Source organism: Dermacentor andersoni, chromosome 1 (genome assembly GCF_023375885.2).
Source record: "Dermacentor andersoni chromosome 1, qqDerAnde1_hic_scaffold, whole genome shotgun sequence".
Classification (NCBI taxonomy): Eukaryota; Metazoa; Arthropoda; class Arachnida; order Ixodida; family Ixodidae; genus Dermacentor; species Dermacentor andersoni.
The window spans coordinates 107,623,437-107,649,867 of record NC_092814.1 but is presented as its reverse complement, the minus strand read 5'-3'; the positions used below and the strand labels follow the sequence as shown (position 1 = coordinate 107,649,867).

General features: G+C 43.7%; 1 protein-coding gene across 2 annotated transcripts in view; it reads right to left on the bottom strand.

The window, feature by feature from the left end:
• Hnf4 (Hepatocyte nuclear factor 4) overlaps positions 1-26,431 on the bottom strand; it is a 202,730-nt gene that overhangs the window by 67,311 nt on the left and 108,988 nt on the right. For both annotated transcript variants that reach the window (XM_055061879.2, XM_050193497.3), the window contains exon 2: positions 16,634-16,897. In XM_055061879.2, the coding sequence (XP_054917854.1) occupies positions 16,634-16,897 (264 nt within the window). The remainder of the gene's footprint in view (positions 1-16,633; positions 16,898-26,431) is intronic.

The following is a 26,431-nucleotide window of genomic DNA, read 5'->3' as shown; positions in this document are numbered from 1 at the left end:
GTGATTCTTTTCAGATGTTTCTGGTGCTGTACATATGTTACAAGGTCAATAACGCTATCTATTGACGATCGTCCGCGTCGAAAGCCAGCCATTAGCTCTGGATAGACGTAAAATTCCACGTACCATTCTAACCGTGTAAGGATCATTCTCTCCATTACCTTGCCAACACAGCTGGTCAGTGCTATCGGACGGCAAGATGACAGTTCCAGTGGAGATTTGCCAGGCTTGAGGAGTGGAACAAGGCGACTGGAGTTCCACGTGGTAGGGACCAGGCCATCACGCCATGATGCGTTGTATAGGTCAAGAAGAGCATCTCTGGCCTCTTGACTAAGGGTTGCAAGCGCAGAGTATCTGATACCATCGGGTCCTGCTGACAAAGATCGCCTGCACGCAGCAAGTGCGGCCTCCGATTCTCCGATGGAGAAAGGAGCGTCCATGCGAGGATCTCGGAAGCAAGGGGGGAAAATAGGAATAGGTACGCAAGGTGAATAGGCGAACGCAGGACCCACGATCCTTGCGCAGTAATCTTCGGCTACGTCGACTTCTCGGCGTCCTTGATGGAGGGCTACAGATTTAAATGGACGGCGCTGTTGAGGAGCTGTTCGAAGTCCGCGGACTCTTTTCCAGATGGCTGACAGAGGTTTACGCGGATCGAGAGACTCACAAAAGGATTTCCAGCATTGATTTTGCAACATAGCAAGACGACGTAGAATTTTCTTTTCCTTTTGAATACGTCTGGCCTCTCTAAGGTCGTAAACCGACTTAGTCCGTCTGTACCGTCGCTTCGCTCCCCGGCGGATTGCACGGAAGATCTGTATTTCCGCATCAAAATCTATGTGTATATCTCCAATGGCCGAAATGAACCCATAGCATCCTGCATAGCCTTGGCGACCTGAATTTCTAGTGTGGACGAAAAGCCTTCGTGGCATGAATCTTCCATAAGTGATCTAAACACAGGTCAGCCTATTGTTTGCTTAAAATTAGATGAAACGGCTTTGGTTAGGCCTTTAATCTTCAGGTAGGTAGGAATGTAGTCGCTTCCGTGGGTTTCTGTATCTGCGAACCAAAGGACGCGGTGAGTGAGGCATCGCGAGACAAAAGCCAAGTCTAAACAACTACTGTACGTCCAGCCGCGCAGAAACGTGGAACTGCCATCGTTTAGACAGCAAAGTTCATGGTCACAGGGAAAGGAAACGAGGTTTCTTCCGTTGCAATTTACTTTGGCGCTTCCTCAAAGTGAATGATGTGTGTTAAAGTCCCCAACAACACTCCATGGACCAGCAGTCGCATCAATAATGTCACTCAGTCTCTGTCTGTCGAAACGACATGATGGACAAAGGTAAGTGCCCACTAGAGTAAATGAAAGTTTGTGCTTTTTCACGGTCAAACAGACATACTGATTACTGTCACGTGGCAGCACCAAATGAACAATGTAAGTCAGTTCGCTGATTTCGAAAAATCCCTTTGCTAATTTCATTACACGTCGATAACACATAAGGTTCATAGCCTGAGATCCGGACGGGTTTCTGTAGATTCGGTTCACATACGACAATAATGGGGAACCGATTGGCGAAAATGTAATGGCGAAAATCAGCAATATGGTATTTCAGTCCACGAGCATTCTATTGCATAATAGAGGCTTCCTTGAGTTGTCCGAAGAACGGCTGACGTGGTAGAGCCATTGTGCTTGCTATTCGAGGCTCGCAAGAACCGGATCCAGATCGTCCAGCACTTGCAGTGCACCCCGAGCAGATAACGTCTGCATGTCATTTATCAACACGCGAATGACTTTCGTTAGAGACTTGATTATAGCGATTACTTGCTTGTCTTGACCTCGCACGCAATTTGTGCCGTCAGTGGTGCGTTGGTAGTCCACCGTCCATTTTTGTTCTGTTGGAGGACTTAATATCGGAAGTGTAGGCCTGGGATTTGCAGTATACGTATTCAATGCGTCACCAGACACCGTGTTGCTAGTGTGGCTGAGCGTCTTGGGAGCACCAGCTGTTAGACGTAGCGTCTTTCTTACGACGGTCTCAGTATTTCTAGTAGACGAAGATCGTATGCGGCGGGCACGACGCTGTCTCACTTTGGCGGCGGTCTCTCTGTGCGTTGAGTTGTCCCCCACCATTTGTTTCAGGACTTTCAGCTCTGTCTTGTGTCTCGGGGCAGTCTTTCGACTATGCTTCATGAGGACCAGAGCAATTCGCACATTTTAAATCAGTCACACGGCAAGCATCAACGCTGTGCTGCTCAGAGAATTTTGGGCACACGGTTGAATTTTTGCATATGCCGTTGACATGCCCTGCCTTCAAACAATTACGGCACTGAAGTGGTCGTGGAACGAACGGTCGCACTGGATGACGAAAAAATCCAACTTTCACGTGTGGCGGCAAGCTTCCTCCCTTGAAGGTCATACTAACACAACGTGACTCTCCTAGGCGACGGATTTCAATAATAGTGACATCTGCTGTGGCGGGTGTAACCAAAATAGGAAGATCGTTGTCGTTGATTGACTCATCGACATCATGAATCACGCCTGATGAAGTATCGCTGTCCTGTGGTATTATGCCGCGAACATTAATCTCGCCCATCACTTTGACTGTTCGCAAGATATCCAGCGCTGCTCCGTCCTTGACATCGACCGCGAGAAAATTCTTGCGGGTGATCATTCTCACATCTGTAATCTCATTCGGAACAAGAGCCTCTAGTGAGTTTGACAGGCATGGCTTGCCTGTTTAGCCGATTCAGGTCGTTGGTCGGTGTCTCGGCCAAAAAGAGGATGGTATGAGCCGTGTCATTGTTCTTTGCCATCGCCGTCGTCCTTGTTAAAGACGAGGAAGCAGTGACGATTCGCCTTTTCTTTTTTTTGCCTCATAACTGTCAAGTAATCACTGTCATCCGATAGATCTTCTCCTGAAGCAGAGCAATACAGCAGGGTGTCCTCGCTACCTGTGTCGCTCATGAGGTGATTGCGCTTCCTCGGAGCGCTTGACGCTGTGACGTCTATCTCCTCCGGACGTCTAGCTGACTCCGCTTCCATCGCCGAAGGTCTCGGGAGCGGCGTCTCCCGAAAGCACGCAAAAATACTCGTAAAATGACAGCAGTGGTGAACGGGGTTCCGCACAAAAGCCACTTCTTCGTCTTCTAACGCAGCTTGAAAATGGTGAGAAGCAAACTAGGCATCGGACAAACCAAGACGCATGCACTGAAAGATAGGCAGGGTAATATCATCAGCAGTCCCAAAGATATAGTAAAAGCCGCGGAAGAATTCTATACTGGCCTGTACAGTACCCAAAGCAGCCCCGATAGCTCCAATCGAAGTAGTAATGAACAGGTTACAGAGGCTCCTTCTATAACTAGCGATGAGGTTAGAAGAGCCTTGCAAGACATGAAAAGCGGAAAAGCGGCTGGAGAAGATGCAATAACACTCGATTTAATCAAAGATGGTGGAGACAGAATGCTTGAAAAACTAGCGGCCCTTTGTACGAACTGTCTATCGATAGACTTCAAGGGTCCCAGAGAAGTGGAAGAATGCAAACATCATACTAATCCACCAAAAGAAAGACGTTAAATAATCGAAAAATTATAGACCCATTAGCTTACTTCCAATATTATACAAAATATTCACCAAGATAATCTCCAATAGAATGAGGGCAAGAATGGACTTTAGTCAACCAAGGGAACAGGCTGGCTTCAGGAAGGAATACTCTACAATGGATCACATCTATGTCATTAATCAGGTTATCGAGTGATCCGCAGAGTACAATCAGCCTCTCTATATAGCTTTCATAGATTACGAAAAGCATTTGATTCAGTAGAGATACCAGCAGTCATAGAGGCATTACGTAATCGAGGAGTACAGGTCACTCACGTAAATATCTTGGAAAATATCTACAGAGATTCCACAGCTATCTTATTCTACACAAGAAAAGTAGGAAGATACCTTTAAAGAAAGGGGTCAGACAAGAAGACACAATCTCTGCAATGCGTGCTTGGAAGAAGTATTCAAGCTATTAAACTGGGAAGGCTTAGAGTAAGGATCAACGGCGAATATCTCAGCAACCTTCGACTTGCAGTTGACATTGTCCTCGTCAGGAACACTGGAGACCAGTTACAACAAATGATGGAGAACCTTCACAGAGAGTGTATAAGAGTGGAGTTGAAGATTAATATGCAGAAGACAAAGATAATGATCAATAGCCGGGCGAGGGAACAAGACTTCAGGATGGCCAATCAGCCTCTAGAGTCTGTGGAGTACGTTTAACTAGGTCAATTGCTCACAGGGGACCCTGATCATGAGAAGGAAATTTACAGAAGAATAAAAATGGGTTGGAGTGCATACGGAAGACATTGCCAGATCATGACTGGGAGCTTACCACTATCATTGAAAAGCAAGGTGTACAATCAATGCATTCTACCAGTGCTGACATATGGGCCAGAAACTTGGAGAGCGACAAAGAATATCGAAAATAAGGTAAGGACCGCGCGAAAAGCGATGGAACGAAGAATGTTAGGCGTAACGTTAAGAGACAGGAAGAGAGCGGTGTGGATGAGAGAGCAAACCGGGATAGCCGATATTCTAACTGACTTTAAGAGAAAGAAATGGAGTTGGGGCAGGTCATGTAATTCGTAGGTTAGATAACCGGTGGACCATTAGGGTTACAGAATGGGTGCCAAGAAAAGGGAAGCGCAGTCGAGGACCGTAGAAGTCTAGGTGGGATGATCAAATTAAGAAATTCGCAGGCGCTAGTTGAAATCGGTTCGCGCAGGACAGGGGTGATTGGAGATCGCATGGAGAGGCCATCGTCCTATAGTGGACATAAAATAGGCGGATGATGATGATGATGATGATGATGTATTTTCACCTCCAAATCCCTGTATACGTATCGGCCATACGTATTCAAAAGCACAAGTATACACAGCGCAAGCTACAGGAAAAGTGTCTTATTAGCAACTTATTTTCTTTATTCTTTAGAGTGGGCTAGGCTGCAGCGGCAGCGGCACCATGTTTAATCGCTGCTTGTTCTTCATGCAGTTCTTCGGCTTCCTTGCTGTACCCCCCCTTTGCGGCATCACATGGCTTGGAACTGCTTCGTCTGACTTGGCTCCCTTGGCGGTCGAGCACGTGGATGTCATCGAGTGCTTGCCCAGGAACTGCTCTATCGCTACCATATGCGATTACCTCGGCGTGTCCCACTTCAAGCTACAGCATGCCAGTCACCCCGATGTCCGGTCCTTTGATCAGCCAATCATCGACAACTCTCGGTCTGTGACGTCAACAGCCGACGGTATAAACGTCCAGCGCGTGGATCGACTCTTCAGTGGGCTAGGCTGCAGCGGCACCGGCACCATGTTTAATCGCTGTTTGTTCTTCATGCAGGTATGTTACTATTCTGATGCCGTTTGTATCCGATCTGATGATCGCTTTCTGCTGCTGCTCCCTTGCCCACAACGTCTTGTATCCTGCTGCTCGCATGCATTGTATTGCGCAAGTTGTCTCCTCTTAAGCGGAGATGTGGAAATCAACCCTGGCCCGGGCCCTCGGTCTAAGTCTAGGCGTGGATCCGGTTCCGCTATGGATGAGAATGATGATGTTCGCCCTTCCTTTGATAGCCATGACAAAAACGACCCTTCGGTATCCGAAATGTTCTCTAAATTATTGGAGGGGCAGACTCAGTTGGCACGAGATGTTGCGGAAATTAAGTCATTTCAACAGTCAGTCGCGCGTCGCTTTGATGTTTTAGAGTCACGTGTCCATGCACTAGAATCCACTCGTATGTCCAAAGACTCTAGTTTACTGTGTGATTTACGTGCTGAAATAAATGCCTTGACTACTAAGGTAACGGACTTGGTCTTAAAAAATGAGTCTTGAAAATCATTCTCGTAGAAACAATCTGATAACACACGGTATTTCTGAAGTAATGGATGAAAACGCTACCACCCTGATGACTGCAGTTTAATCTGTGTTTACTGAGCAGCTGAAGACTAGCTGCCCTCATATTGAGCGCTGCCACAGGCTCGGTAGAGCACGCACTGGTTACATTCGTCCCGTCATTCTAAAACTTTCTAACTTCAGCGACAGAACCGAGGTTCTTAGGAACGCTTCAAAACTCAAGGGCTCAAATTTCGTCATTAAAGAAGATTTCTCTTCTAGGGTTCGGTTAATTCGGAAAAAAATCTGGGACGCATCAGCCTCTTTTCGGGACAACGGTTCTGTTGTGAAGTTGAGATATGATCATGCTTTCATTAACAAGGTTCGTTATAACTGGGATGACAATTCAAACTCATTAGTAATGGCACCCGCTCAACGTGTTTCTTCAGAGTCTGACCATTTCACTTCCGTTCCATCCACTTCCTGAATTCATCCTAGTCATTTTGAGAACCTTGTTGTCTTGAATATAAACGCTCGTAGTATTGTTAAAAAATTTCCTGATTTATTGTCCCTTATATCTATTCATTCCCCCCATGTTATCGGCATCACAGGGACTTTGCTGCACAATGGTATTTACCAATCTGAGTTCACTCCACCCGGTTTTGTTGCCGTGCGCTTAGACAGGACTTGCGGTACTGGTGGTGGCGTGGCACTGCTTATCCTGTCGGATCTACGATTCTCAGTCTTGCCTTCTCCTCCAGAAACAGAATCCGTGTGGTGTAAAATTTACCTTCATAACCGGTGTATTGTGATTAGTATTATATATCGTCCCCCCAGCTCTACTCTTGATGTTCTTCATGCTGTTGCAAATTTCATGAGCGAGATCAACATTGCTTCGTCGAGTTTTATCTGTATGGGTGACTCCAACGCCCCTGGCATCCACTGGCCATCATTGTCTGCTGTCGGTCGCGACACAGCTATTTGTAAAGAACTAATAAACATTTCCTTGTCCTTTGGTCTCACCCAGGTTGTTCCTAGTGCAACCAGATTAAATTCCGTCCCTGACATAGTTTTTTTAAGCGCTAACCTAGCCGAACGTGACTTTTCTTGCGAGGTAATTGTTGGTATTTCAGACCATAAAGGCGTTTTAGTGTCACTCTCCTGTCCAATTTCTAAATCCCCCTACACGTTTACTAGTTTCCCTGATTTTACTCGTGCGGACGACAACTCCATTACTGAAGTCTTATCTCATCATTTCGATACGTTTAGTGCACTTGCAGACAACCAGGACGTCAACTGCCTTGCTAATTACTTTGAGCGTCTTGTCAAATCATGTATCGAACGTTTTGTGCCCATTAAAACTAAGAAAAGAAATTATAACATTCCATGGATGACTCGTGATATCTTGCATTTGTCCCGTCGCGTTCGAAGGTTAAGGCGTTCCAGAAGAGGCACTGATCCCATGGCGTTGGATAGATTTGTTAAGGCAAAGAAAGGACTTGCAAAATGTCAGAAAGAAAGTTGCAAAATGTCAAGGATTTCTTTTTTCGCGTTCGCCTGCACAATTTGTTAAGAACTAACCCATGAAAATTTTGGTCTTCTATTTTACCTCGCGATAATGACGTCATCAACGACCCGGCGGTGATATCCGATGCTTTCAACAAGTATTTCCAATCCGTGTTTGTTTCTGATAACAACTTTATCCAGACACTTACCAATATAGTTTCTTCTGAAGCAACCAGTGATGTTGAGATAAACTGCGAAGGCATCCTCAACCTTATATTAAACCTGGATGTTAAGAAATGCACCGGTCCGGACGGGATACACAACGCGTTCCTTGTTCGTTATTCGTTGTGGTCATCAAAATATCTGTCAGTCATATTCAGAAAATCCTTATCATCCTCTACTGTACCTTCTTCATAGAAGTTAGCCAAAGTGCTCCCTCTTTATAAATCTGGAGATAAGCAGTGTTTGTCGAACTACAGACCAATTTCCCTGACGTCACAGTCATGCAAAACGTTGGAACACATCATTCATAAGCACATCACGCTCTTTCTGGAATCAAATAATTTACTGTCTAACATGCAACATGGGTTTAGGCGCGGTTTTAGCACGTTAACACAGCTAGTTGAGTTCACGCATGACATTTTATTTAACCTTGATGTAGGCAACCAGGTTGATGCCATTTTTATAGATTTCTCGAAGGCATTTGACACCGTTTTACATTCTAAACTTATTGCTAAACTTAATGCTGTACTGAATAATCCTCATTTAGTTAACTGGATTTTAAGCTTTCTCTCATTTCGCTCCCAGTTCGTCTCTTACAGTTCGACTGACTCCGCTACTGTTGATGTGACATCAGGTGTGCCCCAAGGCTTCGTCCTTGGGCTGCTTCTTTTTCTTTATTATACATAAACGATTTACCACTCCACTGCTCTTCTAACATCCGTCTCTATGCTGATGACTGCGTTCTGTATGAAGTGATTAAATCTTCTAATGATCATTATCGCCTTCAAGAGTCGTTTTCTAGGTTTTGCGATTGGTGTAACACTTGGCAAATGAACATTAATTTCAATAAAACCGTTCTGATGTCTTTCTGCAACAAATCTTCCCCCTCCCTTTTGAGTTACTCGTTCAATGGCCGTGCTGTAAATAAGGTTTCTGAGTATAACTATCTTGGTGTCATTTTTACGCATAACATGTCATGGTCCAAACACATTGATTACATATGCAGTGAAGCACTAAAAAAATGAGATTACTTGAGGCGAACGCTAACCTGATCTCCTAAAGACAGAAAGTTACTCATGTATAAATCTCTAATCCGCCCTGTTCTTGACTATGCATCTGTAGTTTGGAGCCCGCATAAGCAGTTAGAGATTAATAAACTAGAAACAATACAGAAAAAAGCTGTGCGATTTATACGTCATCGGTACGATCGCGACTTTTCGCCGATCGAATCATTAAAATTCTTGCATTGTATTGTCAATTCTTTAGTTAGGCTCTCAAATGATAATTACATTAACTTCGCGCCGGGATCATCAACGGGAAGACATCATGACCTAAACTTGATACCCTACTACGCACGTACTAACATGTTCAAATTCAGCTTTTTTCCCCGCTCAATCGAAGACTGGAATTCATTACCTGGGTCCATTTGCTCATGCTCATCCCAAATTTTTGCAACCGCCATCCCAGATGCATAATCGTGCTCACCCATGCCTGGCATCATTTGTATAACTTCTTGTGTATTTTTCTTTCGTCAGTGCTCTTTTGTAAAAGTGTTCGCTTGTGTTTATTTGTGTATTTGCCTTTCATCAGTGCTCTTTAAAAGTATTCACTTGTGTTTACCGCTGTATATTCCATTGTATTTTCTGTACCTTTTCTTAACCCACTCCTGCTATAGCGCAAATTGTGCTGCAGTATGTATAAATAAATAAATAAATAAATTTAAAGAAAAACGCCGTGTCCGTACATACACATAAGAAGTGAACGCGCTCGGGGTGTTGCTATCATTCCGATGATAAATTTCAACCAACTTGCTCACGTCGCCCTCTTCTTGCAATAAATGTTCGACTACCGGCTGAAAAGCGATATTACGATCGACTGGTGACGCTATAAGGTAGCTGCCCTTTATTTGCAACAAAATTGCCGCTCAAACTGCGTAGTTAAAAATTCTAAGATCCCCAGTTAAACAGGAACATTAATAAGCGTTAAATATACCATTGATGAAATTATGAAATTTGCAGGCACAAGTTGGAATCCGCTAGCGCAAGACGGGGGTAATTGGAGATTGCAGGGAGAGGCCTTTGTCCTGCAGTGTACATAAAAATAGGCTGATAATAATGATACCATTGATATAACATTGCCTAACTTCATGTCTACATGTAATAACAAATTACGCTAACAAAAAAGCAAGGCCAGGAAGGAAAGCAAAGGAGAATTAGCTGCTCTGCTTATTGAACTGTATAAGTGATTATTAGCTGAGGGTCACATTTGTGATAAAGTTTGTATTCTTCATGAAAAAAGAAATGGAAATGAAAGCTGATGAAACGTACACTTTTGCCTCCTGTTGGAGCCGAGCCGTCAACCTGCGCATGCTCGGTGCTGCACTCTACGTAATCAGCCACGTGGACGGTTAGCTCAGCAAGTAAAACCATGCGAAACAGAGCACGCGAAACCGCAACTGGGAGGCTGCCGTGAGTGCAAAGCCTCGGTGCGACGTTCTCCTCACGTCAACCAGCAGCGGGCACGCAGCACGCTGCCACAGCGAGGAACCCGAACCGCAGCGCGCTCGCTGCCCGCGGCTGGGCGACGTAAGCAGAACGTCGCCTCGAGGCTTTGCACTCGCGGCAGCCTCCCAGTTTCGGTTTCCGCGTGCTCTGATATCTGAATTTCGCCGTGTCACAATGCCGCGGATAATCGCATTTTTCCAGGTCCAAAAGTTGATATGGTTTGTACCCCCCCCCCCCCCCCCCCCTAGAGCTCGCTTCAATTGCCCAATTACGATGAAACCGATGAAAAAATATGTTTAAAGGTTAAACAATAAATTTTTGTTTATTAGCAAGTAATTACTCCATATCCCCCGTCATCCCGTGGTCCACACTACTGACGACCTGTATCCGAAGGATCTGTCCTTTTATTTGAAAACGGGTATGTTTAAGCTTTACTTACAATCTTCGCAGAAACAACCGGTATACCGGATTAAGAATAATCATGAAAAAATATATTCTGGGCTTATACAGGGTGTTTTTCTTTTTACATCATACAGAATTTTTCTAAATCACCTGTGGCAGGTAGCATAATTCTAGTCATTGAGCTGAATTATTCAAAGAGGTGTACATGCACAAAAAATGGAAATGCATAATCGACTAATCAATTCAATTCAATTCACTTTTTATTCAACATCATCATCATGAGGATGTTGGGTGCGTTGACAAAAAGCCAGAAGAAAGGCTTGACAGAGGTCGACGCACCCTACAATGACTTGGCAACAGTATCACAGTGTATCATATAGCATGTGTAAAGCATTCGCAATAGTAACATTGACACAAATGAAACGGTATTTGAACATTACAGGCAAAGCAAAAGCAAGCACAAAGCACTATGACAAAAGTTTCAGCAGTACATCAATTTACATCAATTCACAGCGCGTTATTTAACGTCTGTGGAAGAATGTAGCTAAGCATTTGGCGACCATAATTCGTTCACGTTTTAGGCACAAACCACGTGAAGCCAGTGCGGGTAGCATACTTAAGTTCCTTGCATTTCAAAATTGCCAGGTCTAACATCAATGTATTATTCTGTCTTATACTTGTTTTATACCGCCTTAATAGTAAATTTTCATGCAGTTGGGGAAGGGGGTGATGCCAAGTGACGCAAAGATCGGTGCGGTATGTTCAAATCTCGAAGCATTAACAATATTTTGAACAATACTCTTCTGAAGCATGTGCAGCCGTCTGATATTGGTAAATGACGTGGTGCCTCAGACCCAGATACAGTAATTAACGACTGAAGAAAACAGTGCATTGTACAGCACTTGCTTAACACGCTTCGGTAGGAAATAACGCAGTCGGGACACGATACCGACAACCTTTGACAACTTGCCCCTGACCATTTCAACGTGAACAAACATTCACTAATTATCTATTAATTTAGTTACCTTACGGCACATATTGCAATTTACGAATTGCAGCCAGTGAGCTTCCAAGGCGTATCCACTTGGAACGAATTTTGAGGATGACACAAACTTGAGATATTCATTCCCAATATGTACGACGAAATATACGGGCGCTCCAGTTATTTTTATGCTTCGATGCATAAAACGGCGGTTTCTTAAATAAAAAGAAAGGAAATGGAACAATAGCCCATTTTTGTAGCAAGATACAGGGCGCATATCTCCAAACCCGCGCGATCTTTAGAATTCGTTCCAAGTGCGCATGCCTTCCAAGCTCGCTGGCGACAATTCGTAAATTGTAATATGTGCCGTAAAGTAAATAATCTAAAAGTTCATTAGTGATTTCTTGCTAATTAAACGATTTTAGAATTCAATTTTTTGTTTCAGTAATGTCCGTCGCTTCAAAAAAATACCCGCTCAAGGATTACAACTACGCTATCTGCCACGCGCGATTCATAAAAATTCTATATGGTATTAAAAAAAAAACACCCCGTATATCGAAATTGCGTTATGTCAGCTGCTGCACTTCAAAATGTGCAGAGCACTTGCAAGAGAAACTGCAATATTAGTTACAACAAAAGTTCACTAATTAACTTTGCAATGATTATCTTTAGAGCTGAGCAGTAATGGAGCTATATTCATTGAGCACAAAGCCTGTACCCAGCGCCAGTTTCGAAGAATATGTCTTCGAAATCTGCAGAGAAATTAATTAATGTTTCAGTTAACGCTTCTCAGCACTGTGAAAATTGGAGTTCTGATAAATGTTAAATGGTACAAGAGTGCATTTCGCCACAGATTCTGATCGGCTCCGTCGAATTGCTATGTGCTTTTCCTGTGGCGCCGTGAGTGTGAGCGTTGTCCTTTATGGTGTGTGACAGCCCACAGGCTTTATTTAGTACATTAGCACGTGTGTCACTCACAAGCTGTTGAACTTATGTTTCAGTTAACGCTTCTCAGCCCTGTGGAAAGTGGCGTTCTGATAAGTGTTAAATGGTACACGGGTGCATTTCACCATAGCTTGCACATGAGGCGTGATTGTGCCATTTAATTAGTTGCTCTCGTGTGCTACGTTGGAAACCCGATTCAATCGTATGAATGTTAGAAAAGCTAGGGAACGAGATTCTTTGCTTCGTCGCATTTGAACAGTATTCAAATCCAGCAAACAAAGAACTGCGAGCATACTTCCGACGTAAACTCTAGAAGCTTCTCTTCATGCGAAAGAACGATAATGTGTTACGAGCAGAAAAACAGCGCTAAATGATAGGTCGAAGAGAGGGACACAGACCACAGCGCTGACTAACAACCAAGTTTCCCTATTCTTTCAGTGAGCACATACATACTCTACCACTTTCTTGAAATACAATAATAATGTTTTCTTATCAGTTCTCTTGTACTCGTAATATTTATATATATGTTGTTCATACACCATATACTACGCATGTTGTGTGCGGTTGGGTTGTTATGTCCTACAGGGATACTTTGTTGATTGCACTCACCAAGATAGCTGTGGTTTTGTAGCTTAAGGCAGCACGCGCCCCATGGTTAAGAGAAAACGTGAGTCAACAATTTCCAAAGCTACTGTGCGTATGGAGGCACTCGGGTCTTTTCGTTTCCAGTGCAGTTCACTTTCGTCGCCTCACAGGCCAAGTGGTTGTGGTTCCCATGAAAGGACATATGCATTGGATCACGTGTCGCAAAGTTGAAACGTCATGTAACGTACTATTAGTGCTGCCTATCCTTGATATAACTTCACCTAATTTTTTTTCCGGAAACGTTTCTAGTAGGCTCAATATTTGGGACGAGATATTGCCTTGGCAAATTCTCTGTTTATTATTGCATTTCATAGATGTATATACGTACTTCAGCAATTGTGTGGCAACGCATGCTTCTGGAAAAAAAGATACTCCATCAATTCTTGACCTAATCGTTCGGAAGGATATGGCCTTATTCAAAAACACCGTTGTGCAGAAACGATCGACGATGATCGTCAATGCAAGCGAATAACCCGAATGAACGAACGACTGAACGAGCGACCGAACGAGAGAGTGAGCGAACGAGGGAGAGTGAGCGAACGAGAGAGAGCGCGCAAACCAACGAGTGAACGAGAGAGCGAGAGGTTTCCTTGGCGAGTCCGACCATCGACCACAGACCACCGACCAACCAAAAAATGGCCGAAAGAGTCAACGAAAGCTATTCGATTTAATGTTCTCTTATTGCGGCGTAGGCCCACCTCGGCAATGCAGTAGCTGTGTCATTCAAGTGCGCAGCATAAGGTGGCCAGTTAACTTTCGACTCAACCGGCATCATGTCGTTAGAGGCGGCAAAACACTCACGTAGTGAGATTTCAGTGCATGTTAAGCTACTTCAACAGGTGGCTAACAATTCCGAGCACCCCTAACGAAAAATCCCATCTTTTAATTCAAACTAAGTGTTTCCATGGACGCCGACCAAACGCGAACGCCAGGTCATCCGCTTGTTTGAATACGCGGTCATGAGTATACACAGCTGACTCCAACTAGAGCAGTGCAGCCCTTGTGTGCCGACAGAACCACCGTGGGAAACTCACTTCTTGGTAAATCACCACTTCAGTGCTTGAGTTCAAGAGCAAAAGGAATCACATCTACACTGATAGCATTGTCACAGCCACACCATCTGCCATTCCTTGAGAGGATTCTGTCTTGTGGGTATTATCTTGGCGCACTCAGCCATTGGACTTCAGTTATGTGCGCTTAACTAGCTGCTCAGTGTTATATTTTGAACCAAATTAATTATCTTCACTGCCTCGCGAGTTGTCATGCAGTCACTAAAGTCGCCACGCTCAGCCACTACACCTTAGATAGAACCTTTTAACCAGCTGTTCAGTCGGCAGCTTTTGTTTATATTATGGGCCAAATTAGGTTAAATTCAACGAATCGCGAGTGCCGAAGTTCAGGAGCAATATAAATGACTTCCACATTGATGGCTCTGTCACAGCCACACTATCTGGCATTGTTGTGTGGATTGCATCTGTGGGTATTACTATACGTATATCTTCGCACACTCAGCTGCTCGACTCAGCTGCAACTTTTTAATCACCTGCACATCGGACACATTTTGTTTATATTGTGGACTAAAATCAGTCATCTTCACCAACTTACTAGTGGCTATGCTGTTATTGAAGTCACCACGCATACAGGAACAGCTTGTGAGTGACACATGTGCTACTGTATTAAATAAAGCCTGTGGACTGTCACATACCATAAAGGACAACGCTCACTTTCATGGTGCTACAGGAGACGCACATAGCAATTCGACGGAGCTGATTAGAATCTGTGGCAAAATGCACTCGTGTACCGTTTAGCACTTATCAGAATTCCAATTTCCACAGTACTAAGAAGCGTTAACTGAAACGCCAATTGAACAGCTTGTGAGTGACACACGCGCTAATGGACTAAATAAAGCCTGTGGGCTGTCACACACCATAAAGAACAACGCTCACACTTACGGCGCCACAGGAAAAGCACATAGCAATTCGACGAAGCTGATTATTAGTATTTCTGTGTTTCGAGATAGTGGTAGAGTATATATGTGCTGACTGAAAAAACAATAAAGGCATTTGGTTGTTAGTCAGCGCTGTGGTCTGTGTACCTCTCTTCGTCCGGTCATTTAGAATTGTTTTTCTACTCGTAACACATTATGGTTCTTTTGCATAAAGACAAGCTTCAAAAGTTTGCGTCGGAAATCTGTTCACTGTTCTTTCTTTGCTGGATTTGAATACTGTTCAAATGCCACAAAGAAAGAATCTTGTTGCCTAGCTTTTCTAACACTCATACGATTGAACTTCTCCCGCCGTGATGCAACTTTACTGTGCCGTCTCTCGTTAGGGGTAGCTTTTACAAAAGCCTAGTCATTCCAGTCCGCCACACCGATCTGTAAGTCGAGCAACTGTGAAGAGACGATTGAGCACGTGTTGTGTTTTCCTGATCTCTATGACAACGAACGCGACGTTCTTCAGAGGGTGTTAAACCGATTAGATAACAGACCATTTTCAGAGACTAAGATTCTCACACCATGGCCCCATGCGTTGCAGGCTTACAAAGCGACGCGAGCACTGCTACATTTCATGAAAGCGGCTGGCCTCAGTGACCGATTATAGACATGAAATTATGGACATCCGCATGTACTCAGACCGACAGTGCCTCATTCCCTCCCTCTCCTTTCTTTTCTTCCCTTAAACCCCTTCCCCTGTGTTGGGTAGCAAACCGAACGTGCGTCTAGCTGACCTCCTTACCTTTCCTTTCTTCCTTTTCATCCTCCACCTCCTATACGATGGAATCGGGTTTCCAATGTAGCACACGAGAGTAGCTAATTAAATGGCACAATCCCGCCTCATTCACGAGCTGTGCAAGTGGCTTTTACAACTTTGTTGATGGGCGAAAGCACAAAACTCTCGCAAGTTTGGTGAGACCGCCCAGCTGTACTTAGTATCTTTCCACATGTAGTACTTCCTCCTTGACATGGATAAAGAGCAGAGCACTTCAAACAGCTCGCTTGCGTGTTCGCCCCAAGAGTGAACCCTATGACAAACAGTAAACAAAATGCGGTGAATGTATAGCCTGAAATAAGATCAATCTTTTACTTGAGCTTGGTCTTACCTTTTTTCTCTTGTTCAAAACTTCCTTCTTGGCGTTAAACGAACGTCCAACTCACTCTGATGAAGTGTAAACCTCTCCAGTATATTATTAATGCCTTCCCGTTCTTTCTCCCTTACTCGATTCTATAAAAGTTCCCGCGCTGCGCTTACAAACTGCCCGTGCTGCGCGAGATAGTTTCGCACCACAAGCCGACGTTGGTGGCGCCATCAAGTAAGTATAAAACATGCCACCGCGCTCTGCGTACGTCGCAGCGTGGGAAGCTTCCCTTGGGCTTTCGATGTGCGTCTCGGCTGCAGATATCATAGTGCTGCAACACACTGAAAGCTGATCGCGTACGACTACAGCTTCCGAAGCGCTATCAGGTGAGTCGCGAGAGAAGAGCAGAGAGCTCCTCTCGCTGAGGCTCCACACACGCGGTGCGCGCGAGGGATTCCTTTGTCTCCCGATACGTACCTTCTTTTTTCATCCCGGCGCGAAAACACTTTTTGAGGCGGCAGTAGCGACACCGGTTTCTTTTGTCTTTGTCCACAACGCAGCTCCGGTTGAAACTGCACGAGTACCGTTGGTTCTTGCGGACGCTGCGTCGAAAAAATCCTTTGCAGCCATCACAGCTGGCGGCACCGTAGTGTTTTCCGGTCGCCCGGTCACCACAAATGGCACAGAACTGACTCAGTGTAGACGTTCCGCCTTGTTGGCCGCTGTACGCCAGCTCCGAGTCTGTAGGAGCGACAGAGAAAGAGACAAAATGAACAGTGAGCACTTTGTTGAGCCGACGGCTACAATTTGTACATTGCGCTGCATGTTCGTTTTGCCACATTGAATGCCGAGGGGCGACAAGCGGGCGATATCTTAAGAAAGGAAGTATTATGTAAATTACTGCACAGCTATAAACGTGGGCAACCTTCTTGCCCCATTCTAACGCAGTATTACATCCTCACTGTACCACAGCGCAACGCTGCCTAGGTAATAACGCCTTTCACAATAGCAGGAAACATTTAAAGCACAATGAGCGGTAGCAGTGCAGCGAAAAACAGTTCTGCTCGCCAATGGTTGAGCAATCTCGCAAAAGCGCTAGTAAAATGAGCCCGTACAAGAGCCGTACGAAAGCCATTGGAAAAGTATCCGCGATGAAAGTATTTACAGAAGGAACGATGGCTTCCTCGATAAACAAACCGTCAGCACACATGAACAATGTGCCCAATGACAGAAATACTCCAATCGCTGAGCAGACTCATTGGCACGTGGTGTAATTCCCAAAAGCCGACTCCATTATTTTATTCCAATTTTGCGCGGATTGTGGCATGGTGGCGTTGACACTTTCGCAACACAAGCACTCAACGAGCGCCTTAGTTGGCGGGGAGTTCCAGTGCGTCGTTATTTATACACCCTTATCAGCGCTTGACGGCCACCTCGGGCAGCGCCGAGTAGAAACCAGGGAGCGTTGAGTGGCCGCCTCTCCCTCCTATATTGCGTCGTGCTCAATAGCTGACAGCATGTTGCGTCAGCCGACAGCCTGAGCAGGATTCCGTTCTTATGTCCTTAGGCCTTATTCACACCGCCGTCAAACACTCCGTCGCGTCACAGTCACGGTACCGGTTTTCGTCAAAGGAAAGGCTTTTCGAGTCGTTTTCTCCCCCAACATTCGCAGTTTCACCCGAAAGGCCAATCACTGATTGCGATGGCAGATTAGTACATAGCTATACGAAGTAAGGATAGTACATTTATCGACCGTGTAAACATAAACATTCGCTTACTAACTAAATCAACAAGCACGGTGCCACGCGCGCATAGGTAAACATGAACACTTCTCGTTCGATGACCGCGGAAACTCTAAAAACGCTGGAGTGAGGAATCGCGGCAGCAGCAGTGAATGAATTGACTTTCGTGCATCTCTCACTTCAGCGCGAACGAAACGTCGAAAGCACAGTGCATACGAAGCTACCAGCATTACGCGTACTCTGCAAACCTCGCAGATCGCTTTGAAGATGAAGCTCGCGCGGGCGCCTACTCTGGCCACGTCGCCGATCGCTTTCGAGATAAGGCGCCCGCACGGCCGCGCCGTAAGCAGCAGGTGCCAGAGAAGCACGCCCCCCCCCCCCCCCCCACCTCCCCCCTCCCTTGCCTCACCTCCGTGCCTCGTGCTCGACGAAGAGGCCGCGTTCCCGCCCCCCCTTCCTCTCTCGTGCACGCGAGATTGAGCTGTATGTGTGCATGTGGAAGCAATGACTGCCGTTACGCAGGTTATCAACTCTCTGTGTATATATATATATATATATATATATATATATATATATATTAAAGGTTGCTTTGATTTTTATAAACGCACCTAAATGACTGTCTTTCTTCCCCATCACTGCGCACTAGCAAAAGTGCCGAATAGTCCTAAACACTAGAGCCTGGAATGTCCATGTGATTGCTATCACAATAAAACAGGTTGCCGGCGACGCAAAGCGGTGCTCTACCTTTCTGTCGCCAGCACGGTGACGGAGCCCCGCCCCTACAGAATGGACCAATCAGAAATTAAGAAGCCGTTGCTAAATACAGCCATCTTACAGAGATGACGCTGGGACAAGCAGGGGCTGCTGCTTTCTTTACATCTGCGTTCCACGTGTGGCACATCGTTACTGAGCTGTGGGTTTCGGTGATATATTTACAAGTTTTAACATTATTTAAAAGTTATTTAACTGAATCAATGCATACTGTAGATTATATTTCTTTGGGTTTTGGCGAACATAGGACCGGTCAGTCAACACTATACTAAACCGTTCTGCTGTTGACGTCACCACCGCAGTGGTCTGTTCGGACACTGCTCCGTCGCGCATGCTGTGCGTTTTTTTTTCTTTTTTTTTTTTTTTTTGGCGTGACAGTGACGCGACGGAACGTTTGACGGCTGTATGAATGAGGCATTATGGAAGAGGCGACAACAGCTGCACGTATACAGGGCAGTGGAGCTGCACAGAGTTTGTAGCGCGTACTTCGTTCCTGTTCTATTGGTGACACAGAGGCCGTGTTTTCTAACGGTCCATTACATTTTTCATTCTTCTTGCCTTTAGACACTGGCGCCGGACGTCGCTGTTAACGCCAGAAACGTTGCGACATATGATAAGAAAAACGGAAAATTAAAGGTAAAGAGACAAAATACTGGTCCGTACGCACATATTTTGAACATAATCAGTTCTGCTTGCGCTTGCCGCACACAGTTCATGCGTGGTATAAGTGTTTGTAGATCTAAAATCAAGAAGAGGGCCGGCAAGTGGAGTAGCACAGTGTGGTATAAAACTTGCAAACATGGATAAGGTGCCTCAGAAAGGCTGGCCTACATTTTAATAAACGGACCTATCTTCGTCAAGGTCATTTGACAATGATAGGTCTGCCTATCAATAGCAAAGCCAGGGAAGAAATTTGATCCCTTGGGATTTTTGCTTGCACGATAACACTGTTTATTTTTCGTACTCTTTAGCGGGAAGCCTTAAAAGGAAAGCAATCAGAAATTAGGCGTGGTCATAAGTTTCTCTAATATACAAACACAGCCTGGTATGTCTTGCGATACCTACTTCCGTTCTCTGCAGCAGTTTACGTTCAATACAGCCTATTTTACTGCTATATTTCACCCGTATTCAACGTAAAGTAAAACAAGCGGTATTTCCCCATTTGCAGCGTCGGTGTAGTTAGTAGGTGTCCTTGTGAGCTCTGCTCTTCAAGGGGCCCTCAAACACTTTTCTAACTAATCGTAGAATGGCCTCACTGTTAAAGTACGTCGCCCCACGAATATCATGCCGCAAAACTTTTTTAATCCTTCAACTATAAGTGGACTTATCGCACCGAAACCCGGCTTTCTCCCTCTTTTCGTCTCCGCTAGCGCGCTGGAAGCTCCGCAGCGGAGAAACCAAGAAGGCAAAGCCCCGGCCAAAACTTGAATATCGCGGTGGCGAAAGGGCTCGTCGCACCGTAATAACACTAAGCAAAGCATCACGGCGCTGCCATTTTGGAGGTCACGCGCAGGACACGCAGCTAAGCGCAATCCAAAGAAGAAATAATTTTTTGTCTTTTTCAGACAGCAGACAGATATATATATATATATATATATATATATATATATATATATATATATATATATATATATATATATATATATATATATATATATAGTTCATTTATTTAAGTCAATATATGCAACTATGTATTGCTCAGAACGTTCTCGCGATCACACAGTCAGCCAATAGCGTTGGTCGGCCAACTGCCTTCGATGACTATATTGCGATGCGAGAGCAAGCGACTGTTCGCTGCTTTTGACACGAGATTGTCCATTCCCTGCTGCATGCAGAGCAATATTATTCGGCTCACATGTTCACAGCAGCCTCGTTAACAGATCGGCAACAATTTTTATTATGCTGAAAAAGTGTTTCAGGGTCCCATTAAACATATCAGGTGCTCGTTTGTTTATTTGTTTGTTTGTTTGTTTGTTTGTTTGTTTGTTTGTTTGTTTGTTTGTTTGAAATACAGAATTTTTAGATATCACGCGCCGTAGATAGCACAATTCTAGCCCTTATTTACTCGAAGAGGCGGAGATTACTTGCACGAGAAATAGGAATGCATAATCACCTCCTTAACAAAATTTTACTACTTAAGTGTTTAACTAATTACTTTACGGCATACGTTGCAATTTAAGAATTGTAGCCGGCGAGTTCGGAAGGAATATCCATTTGGAACGAATTCTCATAATAACACCAGTTTCAAAATATTAATTCCCGAAGTTTGTGACGAATCACATTGGCAGTCCCGTTACCTCTGCGCTTCAATGCATAAAGCGGCGTCTCGTTAAGAAACCAAGCGGAAATACAGTGCATTTTTACGGCAAGTTCCACGGCTCATATCTCGAAAGCGGTGCCATCCTTGCAATTCATTCAAACAGGATATTTCATTTCATTTATTTGTTGTTTGAGACATACAGCTGTCTCAGGTGCTGCAGCAAAAGGCAGTATTCTTGCCTGACAAAGGCTGCAGCACCCAAAGCATGTTGACACTCTGAAGCAAACAACAGCACAACAAGTGTTCCAATTTTCAAAATATGATAACATAAAAAACGATTAACAATTCGAATCTCAATCAGAACATGTTAAAAAGGAAAACAAAACAGTGACATTGTGGTACATAAAGAAGTTATACAATAAAGCAGCGAAGAAAATACGTTTTAACAGATTTCTTGAACCTCAAGCATGATTTCGAGGTTTGTAATTGTTCCAGAATTGTGGGATTATTGTTTAGTAAGGTTGATATTTGAAAGTGTAATGCCTGTTTCCCGTAGTTCGTGCGAGTAAGCGGTATAGAGATTGGGTCATGTCTGAGATTATACGGAGTTTCTTTGGTGGAGAAGGTCTGATTAAACTGTATGTGATCAGCTTGACGGAGACGGAACGCCTCGAGCGATAGTTTCTGCAAAAATAGGTGGTCTATGTGGAGTATGCCAAGCTTATCAAAAAATCGTTTAGTGTGTGCAAGAACAGGTAGGTTACAAACTGCCCTTACGGTTCTTTTTTGCAGCCTATATAGTGACATAAGGTTAGTTTTGGTAGTAGTTCCCCAGACCAGAAGAGAATAGTGTAGACGAGAGTGTATTAGTGTGTAATATAGCTGTTTCTTTAAATTCATTGGAATAAGATGCTTTAAATGTTAATCATTCCCGTCGCTCTACGAATGTCGGCTCTGAGGGTCTCCACATGAATGGACCAATACAGGTTTTCGTTAAACCATACGCCAAAAAATTTACGCACTTCGTATTTTCTATAATGCGCCCCCCAAAATTTAACTCGTAGTGACCCATCAGCTGCTTTCCTTTAGGTCTAAATATGACGTACTTTGTTTTTTCGCAGTTCTGTTGTATTTTATTTGTATTTAGCCAACAGTTGAGGTCCCCCATCCATCTATTGGCTGCGTTATATGCTTCTTGAATGTTATGATTAGAGAAGAAAACGCTGGTGTCATCTGCATAGAAAGTTATGCATGGTGTATTTGGGATGTTAACAATATCATTGATATAGAGAAGAAACAAAGTTGGGCCTAGGATTGAGCCCTGAGGAACACCGCAGTTTAAATCAAGAAGTTGGGACTTCAAATCTTTTAGGCAAACAAACTGCTTACAGGAGCTGAGATAGTTCTTAATTAAAGTATATGCTACACCTCTTATGCCATACCAGGGTAACTTTCGAAGCAAAATATCGTGATTAATAGAGTCAAAAGCCTTTCGGAAATCCAAAAACACTCCAATAGTGTAAGTCTGTTTTTCAAAGTTCTTAATTAAGTGGTCTTTCGCATGCAAAAGTGCTTGCTCAGTAGACTTTTGTTTCTGAAACCCGAATTGTGCTGGTGCTATTGCTTTGTTTTTTGTCAAGTGCCCAACTATTCTTTTATTTAAAATGCGTTCAGGGATTTTAGAAAAGATAGGAAGAACTGAGATGGGTCTGAAATTATTGAGGTTATCTAACACACCCCCCTTATGCAGTGCCACTACTCTCGCAATTTTCATGAGCACGGGAAATTCACCAGTCGATAAGACGAGGTTGCAGATATGCGAAAGCGGGTGACATATTACTTGCGCTACACTCTTTATAGGCTTTGTACTTATTTCGTCCGCTCCGCATGCGCAGTTATTCTTTAGTGTAGATATGACGTCTCCTACCTCTGCTGGGCTTGTTGGGTACAGGAATATAGTGGGCATATCAGAACATCTTTTGTATGCTTCACACCGGCCTACAGGAGCATCGCTACACTGCGCAGCAGAAACCTGGAAATGCGAGTTAAATTTGTTGGCTAAGCATTCCCCTGATAATGTTATCCCGTCAATAACTATTGACTGAGGACAGTTCGCTTTGTTGCCCGTCATTAATTCTCGAAATGTTCTCCAAAGCAGTGAAGGATTGTTTGCAGCTGCAGTGAACTTATTTTGATAGTACTCGCGTGTAGCCTTCTTCATTTTAGAGTTTGTTTTATTTCGAAGCTGCTTGTAGGCTTGCAGGACGTGTGGATCTTTCGATTTAATGAATGTTTCAAATAACTTTTTACGGCGTTCAATTTCTTTATATAGTTCGTAGGAGACCCAAGGCTTTCTAATTTTTCGGTGCGTTTTGCGCATTTCTAGTGGGAAACAAGTGTCGTAAATTTCTTTAAAGAGTGCTATAAACTTACTGTAAGCCTGGTCAACATTTTGTTCTCTCTCTATTATACTCCAATCGGTGTTAGTTACAAGCTCCTGGAACTTCGTAATGTTATTGTCACTTATTTTTCTACTTGCTCTCGCTTCTTTCCCATTTTGCGAAACACTACGATGGTTAGAGCGCGGTATAATGCAAAAGATTGGTAAGTGGTCACTGATGCCGCTAGATATTATGCCTGAGACCATTTCATCACTTAAATGGTTCGTTATACACAAGTCTAACAGTGTACTTGTTTCGACATTAATTCTGGCTGGCGTTTCGATTAAATTCCGACAGCCATAAGAGTGAATAACATCTAATAGATCATATTTATGAGAGTTCTCAAGAAGGAGGTCAATATTAAAGTCACCAGTGAGTAACACGGGCACTTTCAACAACAAGCTGTGCTCCAGGATCTTTTCAACAGCTTGCAAAAAAATATTCACACTACCTGCAGGCGGACGGTACAGGACAGCAAGAAGCAGGCCATCACACTCAACCACAAGTGATTCGCAATCATCGTTAACCATACTGTACTCTTTTAACTCGTTGTACAATACGTCATTGCGAAAATTGAATGCAACGCCACCACCTCTTCGTTTACATCGCGAAATAGACACACAGCTGTAACCTTCAAGTTCGGGAATAAAATCATTAGAACTGAACCAGGTTTCTGTAAAAGCCAAGACATTGAAACTATAGTGCAGAGAGTCAAGAAGCATGTTAACTTCGTCAAACTTGTTCCTGAGGCTTCTAGCATTCATGTGAAGAACTGAGAAGCATTGCTTGTTATGAACATAGTTGCCCACATCTACTTGGAACGTTGCTTGACTATAGTATTGGTTGTCTCTTTGGCTAAGTAGTTCTGCCATTTTATATCAGTGTTACTGACATTGTCAGCTTCTATTCTATCTTGGACAAGTCATCTTCTGATTGAATTCTGAGTGCGCGATCCCCATGACGTTTCCTGACGAACAGCTTTCCTTCCTTTATCAATGTAAACAAGTAATCCTTTTCAGTTGCCTTTGCTTTCATTAGCTAAAATAGTCTCTTGTTCGTAGCTGTAAGGTTCTCACGCAAACCCACAGTTGATTTCTTCTACCTCAAGACAGCTCTTTTTTTGAGCCATTCTTCCTTAGTAGTTCGAGACTGAAACCTCAGTAGTATCGGCTGTGTCTTTCCTTGTTTCGCTGGAAGTCTATGAACAGCATCGAGTTCCCTTGTAGTTACAGGCTGCAGACCGAGTTCACTAGCAAGGATGTTAACCTTGCTGAGCAAGTCCTCATTCACGGTGAACCTTATGCCATGTATTTCCATATTGTGTCGTTGTCCATACTGCTCAAGTTGATTAAGGTCATTTCTGAGTTTTTTCGTTGCATTGACAACTCACCGGCTATATGTACAATGGAGTAATTAGTTAAAATTTTATTTCGTGAGCTTTTTATTAAATATTCAATTATGTATTTCGGTTTATTGTGCAAGTAATATCCGCCTCGTTTAGTAATCCAGTTAGTTCAATAATTATACCTATGCAGTCTACCACGGGCAATTTTTTTAAAATCCTGTACAGTCTAAAAAAACTGTGTATAAAGAGACCCTCGGTGCATAAAATGTCACTTGTCAATCGCTGCTCCAATTGCCAGCGGCACAGCGACTGTGAATCTGTTTTGTAATGCAATCAATGCCTTGTTCTTTGAATTCTATACCCGCAATACCCTAATTAAAGGGAGAGGTGTGCCATATCCACTGAATTATCGCAATGAAAGATTGTCACCATTTATATAGACCACGTTTCATCAGCCTAAAAACTTAGGTATACTTTATTAGCCCTTAAATGGACACTAAAGAGAAAAGTGATTTCTTCAGTATCAGTAAATTACCCTTCTACAATACCACAAAAGCCACTCTTACAACGATATCAGGCTTGATAAGCGAGAAAAAGTGCAATAACAAAATACAGGTGGCGACGTCTCCTCGAAGTTTTCGCACCAGCTCATTATGACGTCATAGATATTGACAGAGTCTTGTAGGGCCTAGTTAATTCTTTAGCCGCAAAGATAGACTGCATTGTGTTCTAAAGGAGCCACAGTTTGAACAAGGTGAGTTTGGGTAACTTTGGCCAAACCACGGTGGCCTAAAAATGAAAAAATACATTGAAATCCGTGACGCCACGATGACGTACCAGCGTTCACAATTGCACCATAAATTCAAAAGCTGAAACTTTCACCTTTATTTTCTCTTTCAATAATCAACTTACTATTTCTAAATTAACAACAGAATTTTCAAAGAACGCTTTATCCATCAAAAGTGATTTAGTATATTGTTTTAATGTCACTTTAAGGTATGTGGCAGCGCAATGTGTTCATGGGGCTGAAGATTAATATGCAGACGACAAAGATAAATAACCGGGCAAGTCAGCCTCTAGAGTCTGTGCAGGAGTACGTTTACCTAGGTCAACTAATCACAGGGAACCCTGACCATGAGAAGGACATTCACAGAAGAATAAAAACGGGTTGGATCGCATACGGCAGACATCGTGAGCTCCTGACTAGGAGCTTACCGTTATCATTGAAAAGGAAAGTATACAATCAGTGCATTTTATCGGTGCTGACATATGGGGCAGAGACTTTGAAACTGACAAAGAAGCTTGACAACAAGTTAAGGACCACGCAAAGAGCGATGGAACCAAGAATGCTATAGGCATAACTTTAAGAGACAGAAAGAGAGTGGTTTGTATCAGAGAGCAAGCGGGTATAGACGATATTCTAATTGACATCAAGAGAAAAAAATGAAGCTGGGCAGGTCATGTAATGCGCCGGTTAGATAACCGTTGGACAATTAGGGTGACAGAATGGGTACCAAGAGAAGGGAAGCGCAGTAGAGGACGGCAGAAAACAAGGTGGTGCGACGAAATTAGGAAATTTGCGAGTGCTAGTCCAAATCGGTTGGCGCAGGACAGGGGTAATTGGAGATCGCAGGGAGAGGCCTTCGTCCTGCAGTGTACATAATGATGATGATGATGATGATGATGAATGTGTTCACGAAGTATGAGAGAGAGAAG